The 23,372-nt window shown below is 53.2% G+C and overlaps 10 protein-coding genes across 10 annotated transcripts; 5 read left to right on the top strand and 5 right to left on the bottom strand.

Moving 5' to 3' along the window:
- Positions 1–694: 694 nt before the first annotated feature.
- On the bottom strand, positions 695–1,634 carry CPAR01_04356 (uncharacterized protein; the record flags this gene model as incomplete). The annotated part of the gene is made up of 2 exons (XM_060488637.1): positions 695–1,532; positions 1,594–1,634. 2 exons carry the CDS (start codon positions 1,632–1,634, stop codon positions 695–697), a joined length of 879 nt encoding a protein of 292 aa, XP_060352843.1.
- Positions 1,635–2,312: 678 nt separating this feature from the next.
- On the bottom strand, positions 2,313–4,466 carry CPAR01_04355 (peptidase family M3; the record flags this gene model as incomplete). The annotated part of the gene is made up of 2 exons (XM_060488636.1): positions 2,313–2,583; positions 2,632–4,466. The coding sequence occupies 2 exons, from the start codon at positions 4,464–4,466 to the stop codon at positions 2,313–2,315; spliced, it is 2,106 nt and encodes a 701-aa protein (XP_060352842.1).
- A 1,471-nt stretch (positions 4,467–5,937) lies between these two features.
- On the bottom strand, positions 5,938–6,551 carry CPAR01_04354 (myosin regulatory light chain cdc4; the record flags this gene model as incomplete). The annotated part of the gene is made up of 3 exons (XM_060488635.1): positions 5,938–5,966; positions 6,042–6,293; positions 6,371–6,551. 3 exons carry the CDS (start codon positions 6,549–6,551, stop codon positions 5,938–5,940), a joined length of 462 nt encoding a protein of 153 aa, XP_060352841.1.
- Positions 6,552–8,250: 1,699 nt separating this feature from the next.
- Positions 8,251–9,272, bottom strand: CPAR01_04353 (methyltransferase domain-containing protein; the record flags this gene model as incomplete). The annotated part of the gene is made up of 2 exons (XM_060488634.1): positions 8,251–9,187; positions 9,259–9,272. The coding sequence occupies 2 exons, from the start codon at positions 9,270–9,272 to the stop codon at positions 8,251–8,253; spliced, it is 951 nt and encodes a 316-aa protein (XP_060352840.1).
- Positions 9,273–9,900: 628 nt separating this feature from the next.
- On the top strand, positions 9,901–10,534 carry CPAR01_04352 (CoA binding domain-containing protein; the record flags this gene model as incomplete). The annotated part of the gene is made up of 2 exons (XM_060488633.1): positions 9,901–9,994; positions 10,161–10,534. The coding sequence occupies 2 exons, from the start codon at positions 9,901–9,903 to the stop codon at positions 10,532–10,534; spliced, it is 468 nt and encodes a 155-aa protein (XP_060352839.1).
- Positions 10,535–13,369: 2,835 nt separating this feature from the next.
- On the top strand, positions 13,370–14,594 carry CPAR01_04351 (GPR1/FUN34/YaaH-class plasma membrane protein; the record flags this gene model as incomplete). The annotated part of the gene is made up of 5 exons (XM_060488632.1): positions 13,370–13,677; positions 13,743–13,832; positions 13,900–14,126; positions 14,200–14,384; positions 14,445–14,594. The coding sequence occupies 5 exons, from the start codon at positions 13,370–13,372 to the stop codon at positions 14,592–14,594; spliced, it is 960 nt and encodes a 319-aa protein (XP_060352838.1).
- Positions 14,595–15,009: 415 nt separating this feature from the next.
- CPAR01_04350 (uncharacterized protein) lies at positions 15,010–15,975 on the bottom strand (the record flags this gene model as incomplete). Its single annotated transcript, XM_060488631.1, has 2 exons — positions 15,010–15,871; positions 15,929–15,975. The coding sequence occupies 2 exons, from the start codon at positions 15,973–15,975 to the stop codon at positions 15,010–15,012; spliced, it is 909 nt and encodes a 302-aa protein (XP_060352837.1).
- Positions 15,976–17,098: 1,123 nt separating this feature from the next.
- On the top strand, positions 17,099–17,937 carry CPAR01_04349 (axe1 cleaves acetyl side chain groups acetyl xylan; the record flags this gene model as incomplete). The annotated part of the gene is made up of 3 exons (XM_060488630.1): positions 17,099–17,549; positions 17,605–17,693; positions 17,755–17,937. The coding sequence occupies 3 exons, from the start codon at positions 17,099–17,101 to the stop codon at positions 17,935–17,937; spliced, it is 723 nt and encodes a 240-aa protein (XP_060352836.1).
- A 643-nt stretch (positions 17,938–18,580) lies between these two features.
- On the top strand, positions 18,581–19,670 carry CPAR01_04348 (uncharacterized protein; the record flags this gene model as incomplete). The annotated part of the gene is made up of 2 exons (XM_060488629.1): positions 18,581–18,612; positions 18,671–19,670. The coding sequence occupies 2 exons, from the start codon at positions 18,581–18,583 to the stop codon at positions 19,668–19,670; spliced, it is 1,032 nt and encodes a 343-aa protein (XP_060352835.1).
- A 780-nt stretch (positions 19,671–20,450) lies between these two features.
- CPAR01_04347 (AT hook domain-containing protein) lies at positions 20,451–23,298 on the top strand (the record flags this gene model as incomplete). Its single annotated transcript, XM_060488628.1, has 4 exons — positions 20,451–20,624; positions 20,683–20,976; positions 21,026–21,135; positions 21,186–23,298. 4 exons carry the CDS (start codon positions 20,451–20,453, stop codon positions 23,296–23,298), a joined length of 2,691 nt encoding a protein of 896 aa, XP_060352834.1.
- Between the last annotated feature and the right edge of the window lie 74 nt (positions 23,299–23,372).

The following is a 23,372-nucleotide window of genomic DNA, read 5'->3' as shown; positions in this document are numbered from 1 at the left end:
AGTTCTCTGGCTGAGGAAAAGTAGCTCGGTCCACCAAAGAGATGTGTTCTTCGCAAAAGACATTGTTCTCGCAAGAGCAGAGACGCCGGGATGAAAGGCAACTAGCGGTTGGAGGTTCTTGTCTCTCGGGTTGTCGGCGATTAAGGATCATTGGTGCTTCCTATTTGGTGTGTTTCCGTAGGCTTCTCATAAACAGCCGCCAAGCTTGGGTAGGATGAGCTTGGATGTACGGTGTCATTGTTTCATGATCACAGCCAAGAAGTCATCACTCAAAGTTTGGAATGGACATCGCTAGACATACTCAAACGACAATCAACTCGACTTCAGGTGCGAGCAGGAAGGAGTATATTCCTTCGTGATGATATAGTAGACGCTCAAGAACTGACACATTTATTCTGATCCTTGGAATTGTGTGCTATGCTGTCTAAAGTGTTCCGGCAAGTGAAAAGCCTCGCCATGCCAGACCTCCTCTGCGTCACAGCCCCAAATCGATTTCTCTGGGATCCCTCTCCATCATCTTTCCTTGCCCTCAAGTTCACATGTCCCGAGATCACATCCCCCCTCCCCTCGGCAGTCCTTGCCTGGCTTCTCTCGATGGTCGAGCATACATAAAGTATGTGAATGAGGAGAGAGTGAGCTTGACTGTAGAGACCCCAGACCAAGGCCTGGCGAAATGGGTTGCTGCGACGTCTCTTTAGATTCTAGAGTCAAGTCTTCGCCAGTAGTTTCTGGGCGCACTGCGTAGAATAGCAACAGCGATCTCGGTAATTTCGTCCAAGACATGTCCAAATTTTGTTGTATTGCGAGTGAGCGCATTCGACAAGTTCATCAGAACGAAGTCGATGAGAAGTGATCGAAGCCCGTCTTCGGGCAAAGTTCTAGGCCAGACGAAAAGCAAGAGCTTACAGATGGACTCGTTGAAGCTTTCGGTTGTGGGATGCTCGTAGAGAATTCGCTGCAACTTCTCAACGCAAAGCCATGCCAACTGGGTAATGGCATACCGATCAGCCAAGCAATAAAGCCGCGCGTGGGCCACGAGATAATCCTCTGAGTGAAAGTGGAAGACGTGGAAGTCAACGGAATCCAGATCAGCGCGCTTTGGCATTTCCACGAAGCGATCTGGGCCGCGCCTGAGTGCTAGCGTAGATTTACCATCTTTGCACTTCATGAGATGTTCTGTGACAATACTATACTCTAGTGAAGGCCTAACCTTGTAGTAGGCGCCACCGTAGTCATAGTAGTCGTCGGCATCGTCGTCCACCGTGCCCCATAGGTCGATGTCATTGATCGTGCCATATCGTTCGTTATGGTCAGGAATAAGTAGCTCACGGCCGTATGCGTACTCAATCAGTTGAGAAAAGACCTCAGGCTCGACCTCATCCCAGACAACAATACCCTCCATAGACTCCTTCATGCCGTTGGTCACGAGTGCTCGGAGTGGGCCGGAGAGGCCGCTGATTGCTGCTTCATGGACATTGTATTCGACCTCGTCATCTCCGACGATGAACTTAATGATCCGAGATTTGAGGATTCTGTACCCGTGTTAGCGATGCTCCTTGGAAGGTGGAAAGATGTGAAAGAGAGCAGACGTACTCGGCTACGTCAATATCTCGCTTAGTTACCATCGGAGGCATTTCGTGACGATGGCAGATGGGTTTTGGTGAGGAGAAAGCCGAGGGCGCGTAAGTAATGATGAGTGAGATGAAAAAAGAGCAAAAGCAAACGCGAGTGAGAAGAGTGGAAGGAAGAGGGTGTGACATGGAAGGAAAAGTGAAGTTTAAAAGGCTTGGGATCAAATGGATGTGAGTCAATTTCTCCGCCCTTCTTCCTTCCGTGCCTAATTTTGCAGCAACGGAAGAAGCTACCTGAGGCGTATTAGACGCGTTTGGTTGTTCGTTGAAAGGGTTGCCTACTTAAGTGAGTATCCGCCCGAGACACGAAGCCTCCTACCAATCCATGATATTCAGTACCCAAGCCAAAGAAATGTGCCTACTTACCTCATCTTGTGTGGCAACTGATACATCGTATCCGATACAGTATCTGGCCTCTCACTCCCAGGCTGTATTGAGGCCAAACTGCCCTTGAAGAAGCTAAATAAAGGCAGGTTTCCACCGCACTCAGACATACTTACGTTTGAACTGGCTTGGAATGTACGAGAATGGAAGGCATCACGCTAGCTTGGGACTTCAGAATCTTGAAAAGGTATTTTATTTTAGGAGGCGAGCGTCCTGGGGGTGATCACAGTCGCGATCTGGTGCTATTAGATACAATTCTGGCGTCGTCTCGTTATCGTGGCATTACGATCAGGGCCCTTACTGAGGGATGCCCAACTCCTTGTAGAATGCTTCGGTGCTAGGCTTGCGTCCAAGGAACTGCTCCAGGGTCAACATCTCCTCCTGGCTTCCGCCCTTCTCCAAGACAGTGTGTCTGTAGCGGCGACCCTCCTTGCCGTTCATGGGATCGGCCTTGAAGACGGAGTAGAACATGTCGGTCGAGTAGACCTCGGATGAGAGATAGCCGTAGTAGCCGGCATCGTAGCCGCCAATCAAGTGACCGAAGCAGGCTTGTCCGTTGCCCCAGGTGCTGTATCTGTTAGTATTGTGTACTTTGGAATTTAATGGGGTTTCATACCTCTTCTCTCCCTGAGCTTCTGGGCCCTTGATACCAGCGATCTGGCCGCGAAGCTCGTTGTAGGTTGCTGACAAGTCCAACTTCTTGATGGCCTCGTGGCTCTCGGGGGTATGGACAGTCATGTCAAAGGTACCGAAGTGAAGCTGGCGGAGGTTGAACAGGGCAGCGTTGACGTGCTTGGTGGAGATCTGCTTCTCAATAAGGTCATCGGGAATCTTCTCGCCAGTCTCGTAGTGTTGAGACAGCGCCTTGATAACACTAGGGGTCCAGCACCAGTTCTCCAACATCTGTGATGGCGCCTCAACGAAGTCTCTGACGGTGCTGGTACCGTGGAAACGGCTGTATGTGCAGCGGCCAGCAAGGTCGTGGATACCATGTCCAAGCTCGTGGAAGAGGGTGACGACCTCGTCGTGTTTGAGAAGTGAGGGCTTCTTGGGCGTGGGCTTGCTGAAGTTGCAGACCAGAGCAGTGGCGGGGTATCTGCGTGAGCCGTTGGCTTGCAGGTAGCCGGGCTGCAAGTTGAAGTTGGCGGCGTGACCGTACTTGCCCTGGCGAGGGTGCAGGTCAAGGTACAGGTAGCCAACGAATCCTTCTCCCTCAGAAGCATCATCCCAGACACTGAAGATGATGACATCCTCGTGCCATGCGATATCCTCACCCTTGCCAGTGGGGCTCAAGGCCTTGCGGTCCTCAGGCTTCAGCTCAACAAATACGAAGCCCAGGAGCTCCTCAAAGATCTTGAGCATGCCAGCAATTGTCGAGGTGATGGGGAAGTACTCGGCAATCTTGTTCTCGTCAATGCTGTACTCCTTCTCAATCATCAATCGGTCGTAGAACTTGTGGTCCCACAGGTAGTAGTTGCCGTCGTTCTCAACGCCGCGGGCGTCAGTGTCAGCCTTCTTGAGCTCCTGGAGGTGCTCGACTTCCTTGGCGCCACCGGCAGTCAGACGAGAGCGAAGGTCGCCCAAGAAGTCGTTCACAGTCTTGGTGGTCTTGGCCATCTTGTCCTCAATGCGCAGGGCAGCGTGGTTGGGGTAGCCGAGCATGCGGGCAGCCTCGTCACGGAGAATGATGGCCTCCTGGAAGAGAGGAACGTTTTGGTTGCACTTATTCTCGTTCTGGATGAAGACCTTGCGTCTCGTCTCGGGGTTCTTGGCGAACTTGAGAGTCGGGAAGAGGTCGGGGTACTTGAAGGAGAGCTTGAGCTTGCCCTCGTTCTCGCCGGTGCCCTTCTCGAGACCATCAAGGACGTCATCTGAAACACCATCGAGCTCCTCCTTTGTGAACCAGATGCCGCCGTTCTCCTCGTTGAGGTTCTTTGTGAACTCAATCTGGATTTGACTGAGACGCTTCTTGATCTCCTTGAAGCGGTCACGCTGGGGCCCAGCGGGGATACCCAGACCCATCTTGATGTAGTTCTTGTAGTCCTTCTCCAGCAACCTCAAGCTCTCGGGGTCCAGGCCCTCCGAGTCTTTGCGCTGATGGAGAGCCTCAATGAGCTTGTAGACATCCTCCCTCATGTTCACCTCGATCGAGAACTCGTCCATAATGGTGTCGGCTTGGGTCGAAGCCTCGCGCAGGGCGGCGTCGCTCGAGACATATTGATAGAAGCCAAGGATACGAGTCGACAGTCCGCTCTCGTTCTCGTCTTTGGCGATGGGCTTCATAACATTCTCAAAGGTGGCCTTGTCGGCGGGGTAGTCGGCAACGAGCTTGTCGAGAAGGGCGCGAGTCTGGTCGCAAATCTTCTTGGAGTCGCCGACGATGGACTCCTTGGTGCCGGTAAAGACGGGGGGCGCCTGGGGCGGTGACTTGTACTTGTCGGGGACAGTCATGGCGGCGGTCACCAAGGGTCGGTATGTCGATAGAGATGGAGTGGCGACGAGAGGTAGCTGGACTGGTTTGAAGCGCAGCTGTGCAAAGAGAGAAGTAATTCTCGGGACTGCTCTTGGGGCCGCCAGGATGAGAGCTGTGAGGAGGAATATGAGGAAGAAGGTAAGGGAAAGGAGGGGACGCTTGGAGGACGCCACGGCTACTGGACGAAACACGGTTCGATCAGTCGGTGAGTTGGGTGCGTCGGGGCGGGGGAGGGGGAGGAGGAGGAGCAGCTGCAGGACCAGATCTTGGACACGGGGCAGACGCGGATGGATGCAGGTGGAGGTGTCGATGCCGTAAGTTGGTAGGTGACAAGCGAGGTTAAGCGCGAAGGTACATGTAGCTACGCAGAGAGTGGACTGAGAGCGGTGACTTGCAGCAAGCTTCTGGTAGTTGCGGGATGATTTGTGTATGCGTATGTAAGTGGATGAAGGTTAACGTTAATCCTGACGAGTACGGAATGCGACGGGGTCCCCTTCTCTATCACCTTCCAGTTGGAGGTTTCCTCGGCGGGCAGTCGCGGCCTGCCAGGGGAGCTCACGTCGAGCTCCCGGCGCTACGACGTTCCGGGCTGTAACGCCCCACGCTGAAGCAAGCGGGGTCTCGCTGATGTACCAGTATCCACAGGAGCCATGTTCTGCATCTACTATCGCAATTTGATACGAGTCTTCGCATGTGTTTTTGATAAGAACATGAGTACATTCAGGGACTCTGCAGCAATTCTAACATCAAAGGATAGAGGACTTTGGCAAGTGTTGGGACGATTAACTTGAAGGATCTCTACCGGCTGGAACCATTCGGTACCGTAATCCTGCAGGTTCAGGATGCAGGCCACATCGCCTGACTGAAGCGAGCTTACATAAGACGACTGCACCTACCAGATTGTGCGGGGTCCTTTGTTGCTGGGCAGACGGGCCAAGGCCTGGTGCGACATCATGGCTGAGGCCGATGGATCAACATGACTAGATCGCGGAGGCCGTAGCATAGCCGTAGAGCCGCAAGAAATTGTGCTTTGCATTCAGTCTTTTTGGTTCAAAAATATGAGGCAGTGGATGCATCGCGATGTCTGGTCCTTTCGTCCCATCACACGCTTCCAAACAGGCACAACCCCTGACCACCTCATAAACATCCATCTTCTGGAAGGATCGCACGCGCGATGATGTTGGTATCATGGTATTTATTTCTTTTGGTATCGGTTCTATTCAGTCCCGTACATGTGTCGTGTGGTCCGGAGCAACGCCTCTGAGGAGGCGGGGGTGAACTCCAGAATACCCAAATTCCCTACAATAGCGAACAACGCAATCGCAACGCAAAAGCAAACGCCATTTCCCATCGTGCCAGCCATGCAAGTATCTCTTTCTTCTCTTTTCGTAAACTGCCTCCGCCTCGTTCCTCTGATCTGTTCGTACAATGCTCGCTCGCTGGATGAATCTAGTTGGCGAGAATGGTTCGGACAAGCTCTGTTGCGCAGGTATCAGTAAACACATTCTTCGATGCTTGCTATGCAACGAGTTTGCTGGAAGGTGGCGGCTTACCGGTGTAGTTGACCTGGCCAGAACTGGTGTCAACAGCCTTGAGAAGCTCGTCGACCTCCTCGTCGGACATCTTCTCGCCGAGGTTGGTCAGGATGTACTTGAGCTGGCCGACGCCGATGAAGCCCGTCATGTCCTTGTCAAAGACCTGGAAACCACGGCAGTACTCCTCGGGTTCACCGGGGTCGCGGAAGCCGCCGGGGCGGTTGAGAATGCGCTGAAAGGTCTCAAAGTCGACTGCTCGCGCAAACATCGCTGATCAGTATCGTGTCTCTATGCTGGTGGCATACATCGGTTTTCGATACGCGGGGGACGCAAGGAACAAAACTCACAGTCGCCACCGACATTCTTCTCGAGGTCGCGAATCTCGGTCAGGGTAGGGTTCTGGCCGCAGGCGCGGAGGAGGTCGCCCAAGCTGTCGATGGCAACACGGCCGTTACCGCGCTTGTCGAACAGGGAGAAGGCCTCCTTGTAGTTGGTAGAAGCCTGAGCGTCGTACTGGTTAGAAGACATTGTGATATGTTTGTGTGGTTGTGTTTTGCGCAAAATTGAAAGGTCGCGATGTGTGGCAGAGAGCAAGTGACGTTTCGCGGGGTGGTTGTGGAATTATCAAGAATGGGATGTAGAGGTGGAAGATCGGAAAGAAGAACGGTTGCAGGATGAGGAATGTCGTGATGCAGCAGTATGTCGAACGGTCCAGTAGTTTGCGCGGGAAAATTGGCGCTGATCTTCTTTCCTTGGCTAGCTGCGCTGGCAATTGGTGTCCGATCCGTTGTTTGGGTTGCTCCTGTTGGCTGGTGGATGGCGCTGCTGCTGCGCTGGTGGTGGTGGTGGTACTGCTGCTGCCAGCGTCGGGTGCTAGTAGTACTGCGCTGCTGTGTGTTGCCCTTTGCTGCAAGGTTCGCCGCTGAACCAAACCGGCGCTAAGGCTGTTTTTCGTCGGCCATCAAAGGGGTCGAAAGGGGTCGCAAGACTCGAGAGGGGGGTAGGGAAGCCGCTGAATGGCTGGATCGATTTCCTTTGTTTACATTCCGGCTGATGGTGGGAGGGGTGCCGCCGTCCGCGGGGGGAAAACACAACAAAAAAAAAAGCAACAGAGGGGAGGGGGCCCGGATTGGAGGGATAGAGACTCACCATTTTGGTCTGTGTGAGGTGGTATGTGGTATGTACGGGGGGAAGAGAAAGTAAACAACAGATAAAAAAGTTATTTGCCTTGGGATATCAAACAGGACGAAAAAAGAGACAGAGAAGAGTCGTGATGATGTTTCTTGGAGGTTGCTGTCTGCCAGTCGAAACACTTTATGCTTGCACTTTCCCTTTTCTTCGTCTCCTTCCCCCAGTCTGTCAGTCGGTCACCACCTTCCGCTATCTGTCATGTACCCTCAGGCTCAGTATTATTTTTATCCAATGCATCGAGGGCACACGCACCCAATTGGCCTCGGGTTCGAAGTGTCATGGGCCATGGGCATTCCCCGTCTCCGTTATTCATGCGTTTTGGGCTGGCGGTGGCAGCAGCGGTGTGCACCGGCACCCAAAACTATCGATCGAGGGCCCCTGGAGGCGGTCTACCTATCTTACCGTCTGGGTAGGTAGGTAGGTACGGAGTACGGCAGGAACGACTAAATGACTGTACGTGGGTGGTACCTTCCTCCTAAGCACAGTGCGCCTCTGCAACACAAGGCCAAAACTCCTGAAACCTGACGGGGCAACCACCGTCGGGGGCTCCTCTTTCCCAATCTTGCCGGGTTGCCACAGCCAATCACGGCTCTCAGATGAGTTGCTGGCCCCCTTGCCCTTTTTGCCCAGTCCCAATGTCCACCTGCCCAACGATCCACGAATCCATCTTCCAATATTCTGCCATGGCTACTCCGTAGAGACTTGCACAAACGCTATCAACATCTTTCATTGCGGTGAGCCGACACAATCTACACCACCTTATGTCAATATACGGATACGGATATGTCTTTGCACTAAATTCGGATTGTGCCGAACCACGACTACCCAGACCGTCTAAACTCTCAATCGCCCGAAACTTGCACCTTACGGTTCCTCTCGACTCTTCAGACTGCCATATCAGGCTCGACCTGCGAGTCAATCCACTTCTGCTTCAGTACAGACAGAGCATTTCTCCATGATCTCTCTCTCTCTCTCTCTCTCTCTCTCTCTCTCTCCCCCGTCACATCCTCTCTCTGCAGGTAGATTCCGGAAGCCGTCACTTTCTCTTGGCCAGGATGATAGTCGTCCCCCACACGGCCTCAACCTCAATATCCCGCCACTTATCCCCCGCAGCTTTCCACTCCGGCACCGCTTCCAGCAACCGATCGAACAACAGATCCGCAATATCCCCTTCCGCCCCGCCCTCCGCTCGGCTCTTCAGCTCCGGGTGCGCGTCTTTCCACCCGCGGTACGCGCTAAAAGTGTGCACATAACCTTCAAACTCGCCCAGCTTCATCGTCTTACGCTGCTGCCACGCCGCCCGCGGGTCTTCCGGCTCCATCGCCTCCGTGTTCGCATCAGCCCGGGAGGTCTTCCTGTCCGGGTCGTACACGATGCGCTTGACCTTCTCCCACTCCGACTCGGGGGGCACGACCGCCGCCAGGTTATCCCGCAGGATCTGCCGCCCGGGCTTCTCCCAATACGGCCCCATCGTCTCCACCCCGCTGCCGGGTGACGACTCTCCTTCGCCGTAGCAAAAGTGCATAAAGATATCGTTGACAGCCGGGAATCCGACGAGGATGTTGTCCTTGTACCCCCAAAAGGCCAGCGTACCGCCGCTTTTGACCACTCGCGCCAGCTCCGGCCACACTTTATCGTAGTTGAACCAGTGCGCCGCCTGGCCAGCCACCACAAGGTCTACCGAGGCGTCAGCCACGAATGACAGATCCTCAGAGCTGGCCTGACGAAAGGTGATTTTTGAGTCCGAGGTTGAGTCTGCTGCTTGCTTCACCATGCCCGCACTGGGGTCAATGGCGATGACGCGAGCGAAGCTCGGGCTGAGCTCTCGCGAGATGAGACCGTGACCGCAGCCCAGGTCCAGCGCCGTGCCGCTTGTCGAAGGAGTGTTGTGATACGCCAGCACCGTCCTGAAGAGTGATGCAGGGTAGGATGGGCGGAAGGCCGCATAGCCTGCGGCCGAAAAGGTTGAACGTCTGCAATCACATGTCAGCTTGAGACCGATGGCATTTGGAATTCTACTGCCAAGATGAGTTCGCCCACGTACGCAAAAACAGACATCGTTAGCCGTGTAAGGAAGGTAAGCTGTTATAGTGAAGCTGCAAGGTTGCAGTTGCTAGCCCTGGCGAGATTGGTGGGTTGGTTGATGGTCCAATAAAGGCTCAATGATGTGTAATGCGTGTAGTCGCACCCGTCTTGTTTGACCGAAAAGACGGCGGCCATCCTCTCCATTTTATTCCCATGCTTCTTTCGGGCGGGATCCTTCCGACGATTCAGGAACCACGGCTATTCGGGACAAGACCGTCAAAGAAAACCTGCTATGATACATTGCCACGAGGGCATTTGAAAGCCTCACAGACTCAATCTCACATATCGAAACCCAAGCCCTGACTAAGATCCCAGAATAAGGCAGGTAGTAGCCGCGGCTCTGTGGTATGCATGGCAGACTTACAGTGGCAGGTCGCGTCATCAGCCGTGGCCCGCACGCCTCGGCCGCTCCCCAAGGGTCCCACTGACGTGCTCGGAGGTCGGAGCTCTCAGCCTGGCCCCTCGAAACTCCATTTGAAGGTCCGATTCGCCCGCCCGAGGAACCCCTCCATCTCCGTCTCCCTCGCTCTTCAACAACTCCCGTTGCCGCACCTCGAATACACTTTCCACAACTTGGTCCGTCCCGAAACTAGTGCCCGACATGTCGACCGAAGCCACGGCCCGTGTTTTCTTTTCGCAAAAGTTCATTGCGGTGGTGGGTGCCAGCTCGAACCCTGCCAAGTTTGGCAATAAGAGTACGTTGTTTCCCCCGCTGCTTATTCCCGCTGGACACTTGCCTCAAGCTTGGTCTAAGCTCAAGGAGCTGCCACTTACTCATTCACTCACTCACACTCATCTCACTCTCACTCACAGCACTCTCTTGAGATCTCCAACTTCAATCGTCACTAACATCCCTTGCAGTCTTCGCCTGGTACCTGAACCACTCCATCCCCGCCACCCCCATAAACCCGACCGCAAGCACCGTCAACGCCCTCGGAAAAGACCATCCGGCCCTCCCCAACCTCACGGCCCTGCCTCACCCCAAGGACACCGCCGTCTCCATCATCACCCCGCCGCCCGCGACCCTCAAGGTCCTGCAAGAGGCGAAAGAGCTGGGCGTGCCTGCCGTCTGGCTGCAGCCGGGCACCTTTGACGACGCGGTCCTCGAATACGCGCGCGGCGAGGGCGGCTTCGAGGCCGTCGTTGCCGGGTTCGGGGGCGGGACCCGCGGCGGGGAAGGATGGTGTGTTCTCGTTGACGGTGAGAGGGCGATGAAGGCTGCGGGGAAGCTATGATCGGCCTGGAGGTTTGTCCGATTGACTCGTGATATAAATCGTGGACCGTTCTAGAGTATGAGAATGGAGGGCCTGCTGAACGAGGGGTTCCTGAGATTAGATGCTGTTACGAGATGAATGAATACTAGTTTCCTATCAAAAAGGGTCACCAGCGACCCCAATGCGAGACTATAGAAGCAAACTACACTTGGGTTCTGTTGATCCATGTACTAGTCTCTGCGCTCCAACGAGCCCTTCGTGCATCCTCCATGGATCCCCCATCGTGAGAGATGCCGCGTTGGCGATCTCGTGCCGAGATAGCTCCGTCCTGGTCCGTCTTTAAAGTTGTGGCGGGCGCATCTTCTGCATCGTTTGGACCGGCATTCGCTGAAGGTCACATCACCCCTCCATCAACCGTCCAAATTCAAATCTCCAACCCTTCTGATGCATCGACAGGACGATCGCTCTTGGGATCTTGGGTTGCTTCATGGTACGGACACAACTGGGCTCGAGATCGAGTCGAGGGCTGTGCTGCCAAGTCTGGGGTAACGGGTAGCGTATAATGCCGGGGCCGCATCTGCCGCCCTCCCCCTCCTTCTCTGCCCCCCAACAACGCCTCCCAATTGAGCCTCAAGTGATTCCATCATGACATGTACATTTATCGACTCTAAGCCTCCACGCCAAGTTCCGTGTCTGGCCGGGTTGCATGGAGCACCAGCCGAGTCCAACTGTCAGGTCTCGGGGTGTTGAACAGTCTTCTCCTCAGACCAACTCAACCCATCTTTTCAGGTCCAGCATCCCATCTCTCCTCTCAAACCCCTTTGTTCATTCTTACTGTCCTTTTCCGTCGCGCCGTGAGTTATGGGGCATCTCAACGAAGTAGGCAATAACTCTGAACATGCAATGATGGAACGCACACGCCTCATCCGCTACCCCGACGCTCCCCATCCCATTGACCCGTCACACCCCCTAGTCCATAGGTGTAGAGCTTTCCCCGCAATACCTCTAGCCTGCCCCACACGAGCTGAAGCTTCCCTTCCCCCCTCGTCCTCCATCATAGGTCTCTTCCCCCAAAACTCAAACCAACCAAGCCCAGCTTCCCCTTTTCGGAATACTGAACTACTAAGGTACGCTCTTGAGTCTTGACTCTCGACGTGGTAGATCATGGATAGTACTGGACCGGGGGAGGAAAGCAAACGACGGACGTAATTGCCAGGCGCTACTGCAAGACCGGTCAAATAAAACTGTTGTTCGCTCCCGTCAAGCCAAGGAGACTCGCGGCTATCATTCCTTATTCCCAGACTACATCCATGTGCCGCTCAATGCCGGAGTAGGTTGTGTGGTTGTCCCCCATCCACGCTATTCTGCATACCAGAGTCAGAAAACTTCCGTTCCTCCATGTCGTTCATTCGTCCGCCCGTTGATTCGTTGGTCTCCGTTGATATTTGCGGTTCCGCATCCTTACCCCAGCTTTTGCCCAGGTCCTGCCATTGACGAACTCGTTCCGTTCCCACCCCCAACTTCCAACAAGCGCCGCCGCCGGTGGTTCTCCCTTGCCTCTACGCGAGATTGTTCGAGTAAGCCTCAACTGGGGCAAGGTAAGGTATTGACTCGGTCAGAGCCTTAGACATACATGCCCCAGAGGATGTTCCATCCGTCCAGCAGTGGAAAACGCCTTAAACCTCAAACGCTCAGTTCTGCATCCGCGCGAACCCTTGACGACTCACCAGTGTGATGTGACGGGAGCTCTGGCAGGCGTGGCAGGCGTGGCAGGTCTTGCCGTTTCCTCTTCTCCTCAGCCCCAAATGTGTTCAACTGAGACATTGACGGGTTGACTCTTCCCAGACCGCGTGCCTTCACACCCTCACCTGGGGAAAGGAGACGGAAAGAAAGAGAAACGTTGTTGGTCCAAGACAGGACGCAACGCTCCATGGAAAGCAAGCAAGCAAGCATATTGCCTTCTGCCCCCAGCTTCCTGCCAAAACCATGTTAAAAACCCCAAACGTGCTGTCCCCCCCAATCCGGTATTCTCTCCAATGGTCTACCTCCGTACGGATACCTCGTTCGAACCATGCTTCCTGCGGCAGCGAGCTTCTAACGAATCATCCTCGTAGATCATGCATTATGCCCATCCTCCAGATTGCAGCAACCCATCCATCCCTTGTCCCGAATCCTGGGGTATCCGTCTGCCGGTCGTCCTAGCCCCAAAGTGGGTTCGGTCGATGTGGAGGAGCCTCTTGCCTTCTTGCCCACTTGGCCTCCTCACGGGCGCGTTTGTGTCGTCGGTCGTCGGTCGTTGAGAAAGATCTACCACTAAACAACCCAGTCGTGGTCCTCGCAAACCCCGGTGTTCCGTTTCGACGTGTGGATGGCCAGGGGGGGTTGGGGGGAGAGGAGGGGAGGGGGCGTGTGAGAGTGGTGATGATGGGAAAGACTATCCGACTCAACCGTCCTGCCAGCAGGGCTCCCAAGGTGCCAAGATGGCCCCGGCCCGTTGCTAAACCCCCCCAGTCTTTGCTTTTTTACGTCTTGGAAACGCTCTTTAGGGTGTGGATGAGAGACACTGAGAGAGAACGCGAGAAATTGAAAGGAGATGCGTGTGTGTGGAGGACTAGACCCGTTACGGCCGGCCTGAACCTTTATACATCTAATGGCCCAGTTCCCTCCTCTCGAAACATCATCTGCGTTCAGTCTCGGCTGTCATTCTTGTCGTCTCTTATTTCCTCCGTTCATCCTAAGAACATAGTGTACCATTTGTATCATTATCCCTCTCCTCAATCGCTCAGTCAATTCCTTTGATACCCATCTACCTACCTAATCAACCATCACATACGGAAACAAAGCACCACCTTCGCAATGGATAATAAGGAAGACATCCACGAAGTCAACTCCCACTCCCACCACAACGAGCACCGCCGTCTCTCGGACCCCCACCAGCGTGTCGACAGCCACCACCGTCGTGTGCCTAACGGCGGCGGCTACAATGGCGAGTACCCAGAGGACGAGTACATGGCGCCCCATGTGAGCCGCGACGACGCACTCAGGAGGATGAAGACAGCCGGATCAATCTCCATGTCGCCTGAGCTATTCGAGAAGCTGTATCTGTCGCCACAGAATAATGTAAAGGGGGATCTGCGCAAGACCTTTGGTAACCCGACTCCGATGTAAGATAACCTAATACCTTGGTCCATGAACATGGGTGAAGGCGTGTTGGCTAACGCTTTTACAGCGCCATTGTTGGATTCCTCATCTCATTGACGCCTCTTGCTTGTGACTTGATGGGTTGGAGAGGAGCAGGCGGAAGCGGTGCGGCAGGCATGTAAGTCATCCCACAACACTCCCTTCTCATCAAGACGCCTCTCAAACTCACATGTCTTCCTTCACAGCGGCTCATACTTCTTCTTCGGCGGTCTCCTCATGTTCGTAGGCGGCCTCCTCGAATGGGTCCTCGGCAACACCTTCCCCTCCGTCGTCTTCCTTACCTTCTCCTCGTTCTGGTTCACCTTTGGTGCGACGCTGAACCCTTCCTTTGCCGCCTTCTCGTCATATGCTCCCGCGAACGCGACGTCTGGGGCCGAGGGGCTGACGACGCAAGGTTTCAATGCTAGTTTCGGTCAGTCACTCACTACCTCTTACCCTTCTCCCATATCACTTTGGATTCAAACTGACACGGTGTCAATGAACAGGCTTCATCACCCTCGCGATGGGTATGATCTGTGTTGTCTTCCTCATCTGCTCGCTCCGCACCAACATCGTCTTCTTCCTCATCTTCTTGACGCTCGTTGCTGCTTTCGGGTTGATTACGGCCGCGTATTGGTTCCTTGCCATGGATTATACTAGCAATGCTGCTTACGCCGCAAAATTGCTCCAGGTACGTCTTGGGAGCATGAGAGGTGTTGAGAAGTAAACAGTACTGATACCATCTTTGCAGGCTGCCGGTGCTTGCGCCTTCGTCACTTGTGCCGCTGGCTGGTGGCTCATCTTCGCCATCCTCTTAGCTTCGCTCGACTTCCCCTTGGAGCTTCCTGTTGGAGACCTGAGCAGAGTGATTCGGGGCAAGAGTGAAAAGAGCCAAGTTTGAAGGATCTTGCGCAAAATTATGGCAAGAATCGTTTCAGGATGTACGGGTGCTGGCGCAGGAGAGCAAAGTTGTGTTAGTCCTTGAAGTTATCTTGTCGTCAATATCTAAGCATGGAGGATGGCGAAGGCCACACTCTGATGTTTTGAGTCACATGTGATACAATCTTCACGCGTGGAACAGCTGTAGTAATGCATACCAAATATCTTATCTGTGCTAGAAATCCACTTTGTCGGTTTCCAGTGCCCTGGTCTTGACTTTATGCGTAACGAAGACTGTAATTTACGTCTAGCCCTCTCCGCATTCTTCAGCACGACCCAGAAATGAATTCAAGAGCAACATCAGGGATTTTCTGGATGGTCGTAAGCAAATCTCCGCTTCATGTAACCCTCGTCCTCCTTGTTGCTTGATGCTGAGCTTAGTCTTCCCATCCCTCAGCTGCCAGTTCGTTAGAACCCTCACTCAACTCTCTCCAGTAGCTGTGGGGAATCTCGTCGAGCAAGTCCAGTCCGAATTCAGGCGTGCTTCTTCGTAGTGCCTTGAACCTCGTACCGGTATCGATCCAAGTCATGTTGGCGAGGAAGTACTGCGAGATAAGCCTCCGTAATGAGTCCCCATGGACTGTCCATGCATAGATGATAGGCACGGATTCGAAAAGTATAGTCTTTAGTTGGAAGGTCCCGGGACACTCCGATAGGAAATGTCGGATCCTAGCCAGGCATATCTCCTTGAGATCTTCGATGGTGTACTTGTCAGCGAGAAAGTAAAGCTGGACGTGGTGCATGTACATTGGCCTCAGGTGTTCAACATCCCGGCAAGCCTTCTCGAACGCCTCAATGCCGGTAAACTTCCTCAGAATAGACTGAGTCTGGTCCATAGGCGATGGCTTCTCATCGCGGCCCTTCCCATGGAAAAACTTGTCATTTACAAAGTGGTGTTGCGAGCCTGTGTGTTCGGTAGCCCAGAAGTATCCCTGCATTGAACGGGGCAAGTTCTTGGGGGCGTCGCCTTCTTCAGGTGCCTCATTCTCCTCAGAAAATGTAGGCGCAGCTTTGGATTCCGGCAGTGAATAGTCACCTTGGTAGGCGTATTGTGTCAGCAGGACGAAAGTGATTGGGTCAGTATCGTCCCAGATGACCTTGCCCTCCCTGGACTCTTGAAAGCCTCCCGTCAGGAGGGCGCGTAGGGGCGGCGAAAGATTGGCGAAGGGGGCTTCATGAACGGTGTACTCTTTCTTCTCCGGACCGACGATGAACTTGATGTCCCTGGACTGCATTACTCTTGGCCATATGTTAGCAAGACTAGATTGAAGCGGGAGGTGGTGGGGTTGCATGTACTCATCCAAGTTCTCGAACGTGTCAAATCGTTTCCGTTTGCCAAGCATATCTGCGATGCGAGGTGTACTTCGCAATGTTTGTTGGCGTTTGCGAAGGATACTTGATAAATTTGGCGAGTATGAGATAGGAATAGCAGCGATCTATTTTTGCTCAAGAAGCCTCCTGCTGCACAAAGGTTGCTGGCCGGGAGTTCAGGTTGGCGAGTGGAGGTTTGCAACAGGAGGGTGCAGCGTGGGCGTGGCTGAACGATTTAAAATCTTGATTCCGGCTCCTTCTCTTTTGAGAGGCGAAAAAAAGATGACTGGGTCAATAGAAGCTACCGTGGGTGAAAACCTCAGTAGCTCCTTCTCAGATGTCTTCCATTGCGGAATACAACTAATAACATCAAGTTACCAAGCAAGGCAGTACGATGCCCAGGTGGACTTAATCCACTCCTGTCGGTAACACTGGTAACATCCAAAAATCTTTTTCAAAGCCCAAGATCTCAGAATTTAAACTACTGTTACTACTTAAGACCTTTGACTTTCAAGATGCGTAGCTTTACCTTGCCTTGGCCCTTCAAAGAGGAAGTACTCGATTGTTCAATTGTCAAGGACATGGCTCGCTTTGCCCGGAGCGATCAGATAAAGAAGGGTCTTGTAGCTGGTGTTTGGCTGATAATTATTTTGGCAAAAGAATATTCCATAAAAGGCTCCCTTCAAGGAGTTATCTTTTCTTGTTTTGCTACTCCAACAAATGCAACGGGCCGGCCCGCATAAGTCTTTGTTGTTGAACGCCCTCCTGAGCGAATATTACTGTACAAATACTCCCTGAACCTCTTACTCGGATGATTACTGAACATTTTCGACGCCGCAGGTAAGACTCGGCCGAGAAGTTTCGATTTCCAGAGCCGATTCAGGTAAACGTCCGTGCCTGCGGCGACATGCCGGCGTTCGGATCTGCCCCACAGATCTACAAACGGTGGAAGCCAAGTCCGTTAATATAGAATGGCGGGGGGAGTGCGTGGCATCGCCGAGAGCCGCAAAATGTCGACGTTCCCACATGGCCGACTTGCCAGAAAGTCAGGAGAACCCCCTGATTCATCATGTATATAAATCGTCTTCGTAGCCAAGGATTCATGACCCGGCAGCTCACTACTGATGACACTTATTCTTGGCCATATCTTCAGCTATGTCTCTCCTCGCTAAGGCCGTTGTCATTGCTAGCACTTTGCCTGCTCTCGTGCAAGGCAGCAAGATCTCTCTCGCTAACCGACAGACCCTCAACACCACTTGCGCTGACATCCACTACTTTGAAGCCCGAGGCACAACTTTGTCATATCCCGGAAGCTTGATCACGGTCATTAACCCGCTCATGGAGGCTTTTCCTAACAGCAATTACGAGGATATTGTTTACCCAGCCACGGACGAGTCTGGGAGTGACAGCTACTTTGTTGGAGTTCGCGATGGCGCCAAGCAGATCATCTCTTATGCAGAGGCTTGCCCCGAATCCAAGATCGTCTTGATGGGATATTCTCAGGGCGCCATGGTTCTTGGAGATATCCTGGCTGGCGGTGGTGATGGCAATGTCCTGGGCAACTACACCAAGCCTCTGGTTGATGCTCGCACTGTTGGAGACCACAGTAAGGCTAACTATAGATTTTGGGTTAAGAGTTACCTGCTGACATCGTTGTCCAGTCGCGGCGATCTTGCTGTACGGCAACCCCCGACACATGCCGAATCAGACCTACAATGTTGGCAACGCTTCTACGTTTGGTGCCACCGGCGTAAGTTTCAACCTCGTTGGAAAAAGCTTTGAATGGTTATCGTGACTAACGCTGTCCGCAGAAATACCCTCGTACCGCTGGACAACTTGCTTCCTTCAACGTCTACGCCGACAGAGTCCACGACTACTGTAATTACCAGGACGGAGTCTGCGATGCTAGCGGCAGCAACCTCACCGCGCACATGGAGTATCCGTCGGATTACGACACCCAAGCAGTTGCCTGGTTGGAGTCTAAACTCCAGTGATGCTGAGAAGCATTCCAGACTTTGCTGAAATCTCATCCATTTGAGTATAGGGGATGCCCAGAAGCCGCCTGTCACTTACCGAAAACTCAAAAGTGAAAAATAGGCAGCAGCCGGAAATTCTTCTGGTCCTCGAAACATGTTATTCTGAAGAGTTCATAGCTTGTTATAAACAAACCAAAGTTATAGAGGCTGATGATTAAAGTCTAAGACCGAATATGTAAGTGATGGTCGAAGATATTTTCGAGTTCTGTAGTTTTTGCTCCGGATCATTCATATACACCAGATAAAGCTCAATTGAAAATCGCCGAGCCCGTCTGTTTCACATGGTCTGCGATACAGCAGGAATTTATGAGTGTGGTGAAGCCCGAAGTAAATCCCACATGGAAGGGAGGCAGGCCCCAAAATATTTCACGTTCCTTCCAAATCCCAACTTCCACCACCTCCCTCAAAAGTCGGTTCACTCTCTCGCTTGCCTTCCCTCACCCAACCCTCGATTCACGCAACCACAATATTCCTTGAAATTCATCAGTCTCAAGCTTCTTCAAATCATTTTTTCTTCCCTCACCTCCAGCCCCCCAACTTTTCTTCCGCCTCAACGAGCTCGTCACCGAGCTTTAGCTCTGCAACAACATCGATCCCCACAATGTCGCTGAAGCGCAAGCGTGACATGAACCAGTTGGGTTTCCTTCACTTGGACGTGTTTAAACCAAGTAAAGCTGACATGAGACTCTAGGATCTTTCGATCTAGGACAATTACGTTCATCATCGGCAAAGATAGGACCGAATACACAGGCCACGAATCCGCATTCTTAGCCATGTCCCAATCTTTCAAAGATTTCATCAGACGAAAGATAAGGACTTCATTCAAATTAGCCAGCATAAACCAAGTCGGGAGTGTCTCATATTGCGTGGATTGGGAAGATATTGAGCCGGCTAGCTTTGTCAATTTGATGGAGTACGCCTACTCCGGCGACTACACGGTGCCTGCCCTGTCCAAGTCCAAGACGGAAGACACCTCCAACACAGTCAAGGGGGGCCACAGCAGCCATGACACACCTGGTACAAAGTGCGATGATGGCGACGTTAACGCCAACATACCAGCCAGTATAAGACCGTCGACAGCGAAGAGACTTGTGCCCCTGCGTCTCGGGATGGGGCCTACTCGTACTCGACGAAATGCCCCGCAGCCTGAAATATCATCCCTGTACACGTGGATCAGGAACGTCTCTCAAGACCCGCAGTGTCAGCAACATACAAGCGCTCAGTATAAGTTCTGCGAGGAACACTTTCCCATTCCCTTTGAAGCGACCGAGTCGACTACTGAAGACTGGCTCGAGGACATCAAGTTACAACACCAGACAGGCTACAAGGAAGTCTTCCTCGCACATGCGAAGCTTTATCTCACTGCAGACCAATTCGAGATTATTGAACTCAAAAGACTCTGCTTGCACAAGCTTCGCCAGAGTTTGTTGCATGCCCCAGGCACTGACGAGATGCTGCGAGCCACGACCGATACGATTAGGCACATTTACTCGAATACCACATCCCGAGATGATGATCTCAGAAAATTGCTTCTGCAATTCTGTCTCACCGACATGGAGTGGATGATGAGGGACAAGGATCTGGAACCAGTGCTGGAGAGTGTCCCTGGTTTCGCTATTGACCTATTTCGCGAGATTCCTCATGATTACTGGAGAGAGATCGGAGATGGGGGGGCTGCCTGCGAAGAATGAGCGAGTGTATGGGGAACAGAACACGATTGATGGTGTATTCCCGAGAAAGGGGTCGCGCGTGCCTCGCTATCATGACGAAGTTCTCATCGTGGTCAATGTTGAAAATCCGCAAGGCAAAGTTGTTTGACCTCGGGAAATGTATTTCTCAGGGTGCGGTATATTCAGGAAGAGGTACGGCGATGAAAGTTTGTATGAGCAGTTTCAAGTCGACACGAAACATGCTACCAGAACTTGAATGGAAATTGCATGGACGGTCCATAGCGAAGTAATACCTTGCGTCTGCTTTCTGAGTTGAAGTCGGACATGGGAGCTGATTGATGACTAACACGATGTGGCTGATTAGCCTGTCACAAAACAGACAGGACAGAAATGAGCCACACCCCGCCGGACCCACCAGCTAGCAACGGAAACAGAGGTTGAATGTAAACAAACGCGATCGGGATGGCCAATACGGTTTGGTGTCTGCCGCACCAAACTCCAATCTTTTGGTTTGCTCAACTCCGATTCTGTTGCTACACTCCCGCAACCGACAATTGAAAAACATTGCTCCCCTCCATATTTTCTTTCGACCATTCCTACTTTTCGAAGACCGACGCGACCACAGCTCAACCTCTTGTGACCCGATGCATTCTAGTCGCGAATAATATTTCCTCCCTGCGATCGACGCGTCCGTCCTGTACCTCTCTCTTGCGCAGCAGTTCGCGCTCCGGATCGCGACCAGCTTTACCTTGCACAATTCCTGAGCTTCACAGGTGCTACACCGCCCAGAGATAGCCCAGCATGACAGAAAACTTGGCCTTTGAGGGTCTAGTCCCGAATGAATACTTCACACTGGATGGCCGATTGGGCTCCTTTCATCAAGTCTACCCTGCACCAAAGCGTCGTCAATCAGGCGCGACCAAAGGCGGCAAAAACCTTACATGGCCGCACATGAAATACTTGCTGCCAGAAGATGTATGTCTGCAGTCAGAAAAGCTTAGCAAAAGACGACGCGTGTGCTAACTTGCCGCAGCTCGCGAAAGCAGGTTTCGTCTGGCGGCCGTTCCCCGAAAACCCCGATAACGTCGCATGTTTCCTCTGCAACAAATCTCTCGATGGCTGGGAAGAGGGTGATAAGCCCCTTGAAGAGCACTTGAAGCACTCTCCCGAATGCGGGTGGGCTATTGTCGCGGGTATCGAAGCCAACCTCAACGGTCTGTCATCCGAAGACCCTTCTAGTACTCGAATGATCGCGGCCAGAAAGGCGACTTTTGACGGCCGTTGGCCACACGAGGGAAAGAGGGGCTGGAAGAACAAGATCAAACAGGTCAGTCATGGAACTTCGACCCGACCTTCCTCTGCTGACTAGCTCTTAGCTCGCCGAAGCAGGATGGAAATACACGCCTTCCCTCGAGTACAATGATATGGCAACCTGCACCTACTGCGAGCTTGCTCTGGACGGTTGGGAACCAAACGACAAGCCCATGTACGTCCCCTAAGTGTTGCGTTCGCAAGCATTATCTGACCCAATTACAGGGATGAACACTTCAACCGATCCCCCAACTGCCCGTACTTCGCTTTAGTAAATCAATACGCTTCCACGAGAAAGCCGAAGGGCAAGGCCGCCCGAGGCTCAAAGAACACGTCGAGACTATCCGTACAGTCAGTCGCGACATCGATTTCCGATATCACATCCATAACAGACGTCCCTGCGGAGTTCGATGACAGTGTCTTGACAACAGCCTCCACAATGGGCGGCAAGAAAGGTACCCGTGCCAAAAAGGCCACCACGACAAAAGGCAGAAAGACCAAGGCAAAGAAGGATGAGCCTGTAGAAGTTGTCGAGGATGAGGCCATGCCGGAAGAAGACAAAGGGCTACCCCCATCGAAACCTACCCGAGGGCGCAAGCGCACGAGCGACGACGTGGATGATTCGGCGCTCACAGTCTCTGAGGCACCTGCACCAAAGAAGCGTGGAGGACGCGGTCGGCCCAAAGCTGCCGCTGACAGCTCGACCATCGATCAATCACAACAGGACATCAGCATTGCGGATGCGCCGCCGCCGACGAAGGCACCAAAAGGCCGCAAGACTGCACGTGCGTCTGGAACGAAGGGAACACGGAAAGCCTCGGGGACCTCACAAAGGTCAAACGCATCAATGGCGTCCCTGCGAACTGCACCCGGCGCATTCCCCGAGGATGACGATGAGATTACCAGGCAGCTTGAGGCTGACCTGGAGCGTCCGCTGACGGACGATGAAGATATCATGCAAGATTCCGATTCAGAACGAAAGAAAGCTCCTGCCCCCAAGGCAAAGTCAAAGAAGAACCAATCGGACAAGGAGTCTGGTGTCAGCCCTGAGCCGTCAGACAACCACGAGATGTTCGACGCGGAACCGTACGTGGCAGACGAAAAGGATGTTGACGACGAATTGAAGCAACTGGAGGCCGAAATGACTATCGATGAGCCTGAGGTTCTGGAAGTTCCCAAAAAGGGGCGCAAGGCTGCAGCTCCCCGCAAGGTGTCTAAGCAGACCAAGGCTCAGAAGGCCAATGCCGCGAAAGTGGTCGTCGAAGAAGACGAGCTAGTGGTTCCAGCAGAACCCAGCCGCCTCGAACAGCCTGCTGATATCGAAGAGGATGAGATCAGCACTGCCACGGTGATCACGACAAAGCCTGCTCGCGCAAGCACTGGGAGGAAACGGGGACGCCCTTCAAAGGCGTCATTGGCGGCGCGTGCATCTATGGAAAGCGCTGGCAAGGTTGAAGAGATAGAAGCTATCGAGCCGGAGGCTGCAGCCGCTACTGCTGAAGTTGAGCCGGAACCTGAAGCCCAGGCTGAGCCTGATGCTGAGATCGAGACTGAAGCCGAGGACACGTCAGCGCGTCAGTCTTTTGCTTCGGCACGGCAAACGCCCGCACCAGTGGAGCTTCAAGACGAGCCTGAAGAGGAACACGAGGAGCTGGAGGAACCAGAGCAAGAGCTCCCCGATGAGCTTGCAGACGAGCCGGAAGAGGAAGAAGAGTCCGAGTTGGAGCAAGTAGACGAGCTTGGGCCTGAGCCTGAGTCTGAGGCACCTGAGCCCACACCAAGGAGCGCACTGAAGACGAGCTCCCCGCCACCGCTATCATCGCCTGTTCTCACCTCATCTGCCCGCCGGAGTGTGCAACATCAATCAGGTACTCCACGTATCTCTCCTGCCCAGTCAGCTCGCCAAGCGGCTGTTTCGCCCTCGCCATCTCCGCAGTCTTCAGATGCCGAGAACCAGCCTCCGTCTTCAAGACCTTCCACAACTCAAAAGCGGGTGACACATGCGCCTATTTCATCAACCCCAGCAAGACCTAACTCGCCAACCAAGCGCAAAGCTTTGGCAAGTCTTCAAAGCATCACGCCCTGGAACCCCGTCGATATTGACCTCGTCTTCGGATCCCCTGAAAAGTCGGACAAGAGGAACGCAGTCGACAGGCTCCTGCATAAAGGCAGCGAGCTGACAAGCCCTGAGATGCGCATGACAGTGGAGGAGTGGATTCACCACAACGCCAACCAGGCTGAGTCGAAGCTGCGACAAGAGTGCGAGGCTATGGTTAGCAGGTTCGAGAGCGAGGGGAGCAAGGCAATGAACGTCTTGGAGGGCTTGATTGTAGACTGAGTGTTTGCATAGCGTAGTTTCGTTGGGAGCACCATTCAAGGGTTAATGATTGGACTATGATCATGATACAACAA

The sequence above is a fragment of the Colletotrichum paranaense genome (genome assembly GCF_030867605.1).
Source record: "Colletotrichum paranaense strain IMI 384185 chromosome Unknown Scaffold_3.1, whole genome shotgun sequence".
Classification (NCBI taxonomy): Eukaryota; Fungi; Ascomycota; class Sordariomycetes; order Glomerellales; family Glomerellaceae; genus Colletotrichum; species Colletotrichum paranaense.
This window is presented reverse-complemented; position numbering and strand designations above follow the sequence as displayed.